The 9,918-nt window shown below is 37.5% G+C and overlaps 1 protein-coding gene across 1 annotated transcript in view; it reads right to left on the bottom strand.

Annotated features, from left to right (window-relative positions):
• Positions 1 to 6,015, bottom strand: part of IKZF3 (IKAROS family zinc finger 3) — an 82,726-nt gene extending 76,711 nt beyond the window's left edge. The window contains exon 1 of the mRNA XM_030839873.3: positions 6,000 to 6,015. Within this exon, the coding sequence (XP_030695733.1) occupies positions 6,000 to 6,006 (7 nt within the window). The 5' untranslated portion in view covers positions 6,007 to 6,015. The remainder of the gene's footprint in view (positions 1 to 5,999) is intronic.
• Between the last annotated feature and the right edge of the window lie 3,903 nt (positions 6,016 to 9,918).

The following is a 9,918-nucleotide window of genomic DNA, read 5'->3' as shown; positions in this document are numbered from 1 at the left end:
GTTGCCATATCTCTTCCCTCTTGTGTCTCTCTAGTGATATTCTTACCTAAATAATTTTACATGAGCAAATATGCACAGGAAAAAAATAGACTCTGTGGACAGGAAAAAAAGATCATGCTCACCAACCTATAAATATTTTTTATAGACGTGGAGTTGTATCATAGCTGATGTAAAATATAATAGCTACAGTCTGAAAAACTAATTTTTCTAATATTTAACAACTAATCATTTTTCCCATCACCTGCCTTTATTTCTGTAATTAAAGAACCATTTTTAATGCTCATTAATAGTTGATTATATGCTTGTATACAGTGTAGATAGCACCACAAATGTACATCAGAGGCTTGATTTAAATTTCATTTGACTTTCATGTGTATCATTTACGCATTACGTATCAGTGCAAATATTAATGCACCGGTCCGGGAAGATCCCGCATGCCGCGGAGCGGCTAGGCCCGTGAGCCATGGACGCTGAGCCTGCGCGTCCGGAGCCTGTGCTCCGCAATGGGAGAGGCCACAACAGTGAGAGGCCCGCGTACCGCGAAAAAAAAAATAAAATAAAATAAAATTAAAAAAATTTATATTCTGACCTAAAAATAAAACTTTTTAACCAAGGCTTTGAAAATACTAAAAATTTATAAGTGTGACATGAGTAAGGTTGTGGCTCTGCACTGGTATATTTTTTCCTGTGCTTACTTGCCCTTGTAAAATTGTTCAGATGTGCCAAATATTCTGTTATGTCAATAGTCTCTCAAATAGATAATACTTTGCAAATAAACTGATAGTGCTGTGATACAGAACTCAAGTTAAGTAAAATATGTTATGCTCAACTTTAAGAAGCAACACATTTGTTGTGAAGAAATAGTTTATTGTAGCAATTGCAGTGCTCCACTGTAACACTGCAAAGAATGTAGCAACATTTTTAAACAAACCCAAAAGTTAGATTTCACTACATCATTTTGCCCAGAGTAGAGCCAATATTGGATTAGAAAAAGATAACAGTGTTCATCCTGTGGGATTTATCCAACATTCCAAACTCTTCTATCAAACCTTTAACAGCACCTCTGACGAATTAACCAGCAAAATTAACTAGGTTCCATGTCACTATTTTCTTCACTATCTTTACCATAAAAGCTGAACAAATAAATAGTCAAATGACCAAACACACAGGCATTCATTAATTTATTCAATAAATATGACTACAGTCCTACTATGTGCTAGGGACCAGGCTGGGTACTAGTTATCACTGGTGATAAAAAGATCCCTACACTTTGGAACTTCACAGTCTAGATGGGGTTACAGGTGTACTAATGACCAAAATAAGCAAGAAATCTAGATAAATAATCCTTAGATAATTAAGAGTTAAGAGTAGAAAATACTGTTACGTGCTATTTCATCAGTGATGCTATTGAAATGTTTTCCATTTCTCTTATTTTACAAAAGTTTCTTTTATAAACCTACAAATAACCTGATGTGCCAAAAATGTTATCTCTAAGAACACTTGTTAATAAATACAATTTGTGATATGCTGCCAGGTAAGCTGATTTTGAATTTTTGACAATGAGTAAAAAGTACTGCTCCAAAAATGCTTTTATTCTGTTTCATATCCCTTATTAAACACTTAGTTTTTTATATTTCCTAGATGGGACACATATCCAATATAATATGGTATCAACTCCAAATTATTTCAATTTACCCTACACCACTCTGGTGTAGAACTTTAATTTTGGATGCAAAAAGCAGATTTCAATTAAGGCTGAAAAAATGATCTCATTCAGGATCACTGGGGATTAAAATATTTTGATAGATTATATAGCAATAATAATTAATAGAGTTATATATAGATCACTTTTCAAATAATCCACATATAACAGAAATATGATTATTGTTTCATCATTTCATCCTTTTTAAAAAGTGATTCAAAAGGCCTTAGGGTCATCCTTATGATTTCTAATTACTATGAATGTACCAGTTAATGAGAGAGTTGTATTTTTAAAAGGCTTGATAGCAGAGTATACTCTATGTCCTTGTGATGTTTAGAGTCTCTTTTCACAATAATTAATGAATATTTAGCACACCCAAGAAGCATTTCTTGGGCACTTACTACAGGCCGGTTTCTGTGTTAATCACTCAGCTCTTCCCATACATGGTCTAGAACTACAGCTTGAGTCAGCAGCCTATTAATATTGGGTGTCTGATAAAAGATCTACCAATAATCTTTTAGTCCTAAGTAAGTGTAAATATATACATTTATACACTGATGACAAGCTTATAACAATGTATTAAAAAAGATATCACTGGAAAAGTGTATGCTAATTTTATAGCACCATCTATATATCTTATTGATTGAGAAAGAAAGTTTCCCCTCATATTTGATCCATATTTTAATGGACTAATATGTGATCCTGAAATCGGCTGATGTAAAGATAAGATTTAGCATTAAGTGATATTCTAGCCTAAAAACCAATAACATTTTTTTTCTAAGTTTTCTCTTTTTGTTATACCACTTAAGTATTTTAAAATTTTTCTGAGTTCTAACAAAGAATTGCTAGCACCAATCCCTTACTCACAAAAATTAATTAAATAAAAGGCATCACAATAAACATGAAAATTACTTTTCAGCACCATTTTAAAACCTGAATGCAACAAACTCTGAAGGTCTTTTATGAACCAGAAACTGTTCTTAGCACTGAGCATACAAAAATAAGACACAGTTTCTGCCCTCAGAAGCTTAAAGACCAGTGGAGGAATAAACACTTAAATTAATAAATAATTTCAATACAATTGGCAGAAGTATGCACAGTAAGGAAAGGTCCTTAGCCTAGCTGGAGGGAGGTGACAGGACTGAGTCGAATGACCACCAGAAGAAGTGGTGACCACTTTTCAAAAAAATGACCACCAGGGAAAGTCATGAGAAGGAAGTCCTTCACAGTGATAATGGCTCAGAAGAGTCTCGAAAGATGAGTAGGCATAACTAGGTAAAGAATGGGGTGAAATTTTTAGCAAAGACATGGAAGTGTGAAACAGCATATTGGATTATAGGAAGCACAAATGGGAATTTTCTAAAATTATGTTCTACGTGGACCCCATGGCCTTTCTGGGGCTTTTGTTCCTTTGAATTTTACCATTTCAACGTTCACATGTTCATAATACAGGGCTAGTAAACTCTACCATCTGGAGGCTATATCTCTGTAAACCCCAACCATCCAGAGCGTAGAAAGAAACCCAGAAATGAAAAATGGCTACCACGAAAGTCATGTGGTGAGAAGCTGACATCAAGAAGGAAACAAAAGTTACACAATAACCTGGGAATATTTAGTGTAGGGGCATTCGGCTCTACACAGTTCAAAACCCCGTGAGAAAATACTATAGAACAATACATTACCTGATGGTCAAAATAGTGAGCCTGGGTCACCAAGATAAAGTTTTCTCTTGTGGACCTTGTTTACAAAGCAGGGGGCTGTGTAATAAATACTCTTAGAAAGATTTCTATCCAATATTGTTGAAAGAAAAGGTCACATATTAAATGAGAAATATGCCAATACCTGTAAAATTCATTATTTGTGAACCACCCATTTCTCAACCATATCAGACAGAAGGGATATTATTACAGCACAAATAACAAAATTTAGTAACATAAAGAATCTCTGGATAGAAAATATTTAGGATCACAAATTGTGAGAAAAGAAAAAAATTATAGTTTTTGATTTATTATATGCATTGTCTTTTCATTTTTACATGACAAGCTTTCTATTTCAAAAGCTTATTTCATCTGACATCTTCACACATAGAAACTCTCAATAAATGTCTGGTAATGAATGAAAAAATAAATGAATTTTTAAAAAAGATTTTATATGCTGAAGGAATGACTGACTATATAGCCTCACATTTCACAATAAACTATAGCATATTAATTTGACCCCCAAATTAGGCAGAAAATAAAAGTATTCCATAAAGTGCTCTACTTGCTTATATTGCCAAGAAATGAGAGGTATACACTATAGGTCAAATTCTAGATTAAGACCAAAATATCAAGATAATATGAAAGTACTTTATTTAAGTATCAAATACATGAGCCAGATTAGCCAATCTTGGGTGGCTATAATGAACCAGATATTTTGCTACATCAAATACTCTGGTCCTCAAGGACCTGATGTTAGAATAGCCAAATTCACATCACTAACCTTTTTGTTAATTTTATTTTTTGATTTGTGTTGAAGTTTTTGCATTAAGCATACCATATAACATCTATCTGTATGGACCTATTAATATAATCTCCTCATCTAAACTCACAACTTATCACTGATCCAATTCTATATTCTACTTTCCATTTATATTCTGTTCGTTTCAAATCAAATTCTACACAAGTTTTCACTCCCTTCTTATTCAGACTTATCTAAAAGCCTTTGTTAGGGCTTTAATATCTTAAATTATGCTATTTAGTTAATAATTTCTTTATTTCACATTAAATAAATGAATTCGGAAGTCTTAACATTTACAGAGAAACATTCCAGTTTCCACTGTCTTACAGTATTCTGTATGTTATTCTTGAGAAGTGAAATGATTAAGACTAGGAAAAAATAGTGTTAAAGTATTGATCTATAACTTCACAAAAACAAATTCAGCAATTCATTGGTAATAATTAAAGCATGAGAATTTTTTAAATTATTTTTTCATACTGTACAGCAACCTAATTTTTTTCCTGTTCTGGCCAATGAAATCTTTACAGGTTAAAAATTACACATCATAAACCATTTTTCAAATAGTCAAAGTGCAAATTTTTCAGAGTTATTTTTAAACCTTGATAATTTTTAAAAACTTAAAACAGAGAGAGTTTTGCATAAGAGAAAACACGAAGTATTATTCAATAATGGTCATTTAAAATTTTCTACATACATACTGTTCATTGACTTATCATTTGGCATTCTACTTAGAGGGAAAAAAAATGTACATAAGGGCCAAGCCAGTTTTAAAAAATTATAAACATACCCATGTGCAAATTGAGGATTTAAGACCACAGTATTGCACTCAGTTATACTGTGAAACAAAATTTATCTCATGTACTAAAGTATTCAGTCAAGTTTTAATAACTTCATACATCCTAGACCTAAAGCTGCCAAAGATCAAGGTTCATTGGCAATAAGAGAGCCTTCGATTATTATGAAGAAAATGTCCATGCTATTTGTAATATTTATCAAGTTAACATTTTAATCACGTGTCAGTATCTTATTTATTAATAGAATGAATACATTTCTCACAAATTCTGATTTTCTGTCACCACCTCCCCCCAACTTGAGATGCGTCTGCCATTTTCAAGGTTTTAGAAACACTTGTTGAAAAGACCACTGGAAAGTTTACAATAGTAGTGTGAAATTTTAATTAGCCCAAGGAGGTACATAGTGAATAATTTTTAAGAAGCGAGGATAGTTTTATGACTTTCAAAATTAATTCAAATGAAACAATGTCAGCCTGATTTTTGCTTTGAGTAAAGAAGTTATCATTCGAAGATCGAGTTCCAAGGGAACCACAAGCGCCAACACTAAAATTTACCTTCCCATATGACAGCCTTTACCCTTAGAAGAAAAAAGTCACCTTTCATTCTAAAGAAGTTACTCAGGTTAGCCTAGTTCCAATAGACAGTGAAACCATGGACGAAAAAATCATGCAAAAGGATTAGTTTTTCCAACTCAGGTTTGCTGCCATTTCAGGGACACCCCATAAGTACTCTTCCTCTGGAGACTTAGAGTTGACCCCTGACACCCCCTAAGAAATAAAATTGTGGAGAACTTATCACTGTCCAAAGCTGGGGGGTGGGGGAAGGGGAGCAAATGAGAGATGTATGAGAACCGACACGCTTTGCCCTCCGAAATGCCTCATATTTACTTTTGACAAAAGAAATAAATAGAAGCAAAACCGAGATTCAGAAGAAAGTCTCTCTGCTGCGTGCACCGGTAGAGCATTTTAAAGACCCTTTAGAAAAGAAGCAGGCTGGAGGCTCACCTTCCATCTCGCCGCGGGGCTGGGCTGGAGCTGCCGGTCTGGCTACCCGGCCTCTCCACGTGCTCCTGCAGTCGCCGGGACGCAGCGCGCAGCTGGCGGGAGATTCCCAGCGCGGGGAGTCCCCGGGATCCGGCCGCCGCTTCGGCGCAGATTGAAAGGGACAGGAGCCGGCCACCGGCCGGTGCGCGGGGTTACAGCGGCGCTGGCTGGCGGCGGCTTTAAAGGACGCTCACCGCGGAGCGCCGGAGGTACCTACCGCGCCTCCAGCTTCCTTTTGAATGTCAAAGCCAAGAACCCCGATAGGATGGAAACGGTGCGACTGTAAATTGTCTCAGAATGTCTATTTTGGAAGGATAATGCATGGGAGAGTAATATCACATGGCGGGAGGGAGGATCTGGATTGATTCCTTTCAAGTATAAGTTAAAAGAGGTTTGTCTTAAATTGAGCAAAATCTGGAACTTTGGGTCTAGATTCAGGGATGACAGCCATGAGTGCCATCGATGAGAATTCACTTCATTCGATGTATTATGTTTTACTTCTTCAGTTTTTCATTTCACATAATAAAAGTTCTTGGTCCAAGTTTTCAGAAACTTCTGAGACAGTTCCAGAGTATTTTGGCACTTTCATCAGCTCAACGTTTTCATTTTTGGAAGCAATTCTCTCACTTTGTTTTCCCTTCTGGGAACTGCTTGGTTTATTTGCCACCACTCACAAAATACTACACACTCTATTTATGTGTGTTTATTTTCTGCTACCTTGCCCTCCTCCAAATAGGATCTGAAACAGCTTACAAAACTACGTATATAATGTATCAGTGCTAAGGGGTTGGGGTTGGGGTTGGGGAGACACAATAAGAGTAAAATTAACTCAAAGATGTTAGTACACAGAGTCAACATCTTTTCCCAACATCCTTCCCACTTTATAGAGGTCAAGCACGCACTTGACTATAGGGAGAGGAAAGGGGAAGTGACCACATAATTTTTTTCAAAAACAGAATTTTCTTCACACTGAGGTTGAAGGGACATTGTTCAGGTGAGTCCTCAAAGTTACACAGTGTGCTGAACTGGACAACATGTAAATGATCCTCAGAAAGACCACTTTCACCCTTGTTAGAAACTTACGTTGTTGATATATATAAATACACTGGAGACTTAAGGTTGGGAGTTTGTGCATCAGCAGGCCACATCAGAATAAACCCACACTTACCAGTTAAAGAACGCATGTTGTAATTTTATGAATTTTAGTTTATTTTAAATATGCCTTGGCATAGGAGATATGTATAGATATAGATATAGGTATATAATTTTTAAATGAGTTAATAACTTGTATTGGCTTTGTTTTAAGATCATGGCACTACGATAGCATCTCTATAGCTTGTATGGGTTGGAGTTCTACAGGATAATATCAATTTCAGAGAAATACTCTAAACACTAGGTCTAATTTTAGTATTGAAAGGGGAAATTTGTTGTTTGTTAGTTTCTAAAAGCAAAAATAGCACATCAAAAGTAGCAGAAGAGGAACTGTAAATTTTCACAGGGATGGTGTAAGGATGAATAGTTATTTGGTTATTAAAGAGTTTTAGAAAACGTTTAGCTTCCATTACAATGTTCTTTATGCTTAGCAATGGAATGTGTTACTACTTGGTAAATAATTAGTTCAGTAGTGAGTATTTCAGACTCAAGAGAATGACACTTAACGGGATAGATAAAACGTAAACAGGTAAAATAATTTATGCAGCTATTTTGCCCTCAAGGAGGTGGAGCATAAATCCCCACTCCTCAAGTGTGGGATTCGCATCTGGGAGTTCCCTGGTGGCCTAGTGGTTAGGATTCTGGGCTTTCACTGCTGTGGCCCGGATTCAATCCCTGGTCAGGGAAATGAAATCCTGCAAGTCACGTGGCGTGGCCAAAAAAAAAAGATTAAAAAAAGTGGGATTCACATAGTGACATCCTTCCAAAGAGTACAGTATGAAAAGGGAGAGGGAGGAGAGTAACTTTATATTACAGAGACCAGACAAACACTACCTCAGCCAGGTGATCAAGGTAACATCCACAATGATATAAGGCAATGCTGATAGTTTGTACCTTGATACAGTGTGGTGAGTATGGTACTTCACCTCTGTAGTTTTCCACCCATAAACCTGTAGCCCCAGTCTAATAATGAAAAAAGAAAAGCAGAAAAAGTCCAATAGACAGGCATTCTGCAAAGTGTCTGACCAGTTAAGGTCAGGTCAATGTCATAAAAACTGTAATTAACGGTCAAGGTCATCAAAACTAAGAAATGTCTGAGGAACTGTCACAGCCAAGAGGAACCTAAGGAGACTTGATGACTAAATGTAATGTGGGATCCTGACTGGGATCCTGGAGCAGGAAAAGGCCATTAGGTAAAAACTAAGGAAATCTGAATCAAGTATGGACTTTATTTAGTAAGGTATCAGTATAGGTTCATTAACTGTGAGAAATGTACAATAACTAATGTAAGATGTTAATAGCAAGGAAATAGGTGGGTGTACGTGAGAACTCTTTGTACTATCTTCACAGTTTTCCTTAAATCTAAAACTATTCTAAAAGAGTGGATGGACACTTTGAACAAGTAACTACTACTCACTTGGTTAGGTGTCTTCGCATAGTATTCCAAGTTGATCACACAGCGTTTACAAGGATCAATTACCTATAACTGGGAAGGTAATAAAACACTGTGGATTTATAATGTACTTTGACTAAAACTGAAATGATAAACTTCCAGGGAATCAGAGATGATGCCTAAATTTGTCTTCATTATCATCACTTTAAGAAGGGTACAGTTGAGACTAAACCATGAATCTAGACACGGTAACTGACATGGGTGGATCTGACTCACCGAATCACATTTCATGGCTTATGCTATGTAGGTAAAATTAAGTGACTAAAACTGAAATCACTGACAAAGGTTGCTCCCAGACCATCTGAGATAGCCCAACTACTGACTCGGCTCAAAGGAAATAAAACTGAAAACTCTTGATCTCACCCCAAATAATCATTCTGCACCCTGTCTGAACTTTGGGCTCTCTACCCACCAGCCTACTCAAAACCACAACTGAGGGTGTCCCGCTGCTAAGAAACAGACAACACACAGGGCATTCCAGGCCATCAAATTAGTAGCCAAGAAGGAACCATCAAAGACGCTGGCATGGTCCCCTTCGGAGCTCGCTCATCTTGACTTAGCAACCCTCCCCTCAGGAAAAGCATTTGGGGATCTCGCCTTTCAATTGGGCCCTTTCTTTAAAACAGTCTTACTTCACAACCCTGGACACATTTGCAAGTGGGGTCTCTCAATGCCGTGTGATACTCGAAGTTGAAGATGAAGATTAAACGTTCCTCTAGAGTGTGAAGGCCTGGAGACACCTTATTGGTGCACTAGCGGTTCTTCATTTTATGGGTAGAACACAGTTGGGTAAAAATTGGGTGTTAAGAGTTTGAAAAAGATTGTGCACACAGTTTCAGACAGTTCATGAGAAGAAAGGCATAGGAAATTACCACGTGGGGCTCTCTGCTTCCTGTGAAGTGTAAATTTTCACAAGCTTCTCCCTCCTCAGGTCCTCATGTAATCGCATTCCTACCTGCCCTATCCCACTGGGACCACCATGTTCCTCTCGTCGATCTCTTCAGCCCCTAGACTAAGGAAGTGACCGAAACGCGAAGCCTTACGTTCTTTCTTCTTCTACTCTTTTCTTCTCTCAGGGACTGCTCAGAGAAAACCGAGCCACCGACAGCGCGGGGGAACGGCGCCAGACTCGAGGCGCGAAGCATCAGAACCATCCGCACGACGGCAGCCGCGTGCGCGCGAGGGGGCGGGGCGCTCGCTTCCCGCGCACCTGCCCAAGGCCTTGCCCTCTGCCCGCGCCCCGCCCCCAGCCCCGCCCAGGCGCCCAGCTCGGCC

The sequence above is a fragment of the Globicephala melas genome, chromosome 20, assembly GCF_963455315.2.
Source record: "Globicephala melas chromosome 20, mGloMel1.2, whole genome shotgun sequence".
Lineage (NCBI taxonomy): Eukaryota > Metazoa > Chordata > Mammalia > Artiodactyla > Delphinidae > Globicephala > Globicephala melas.
Note: the sequence above shows the minus strand (reverse complement) of the source record. Positions and strands in the feature narration are given on the sequence as shown.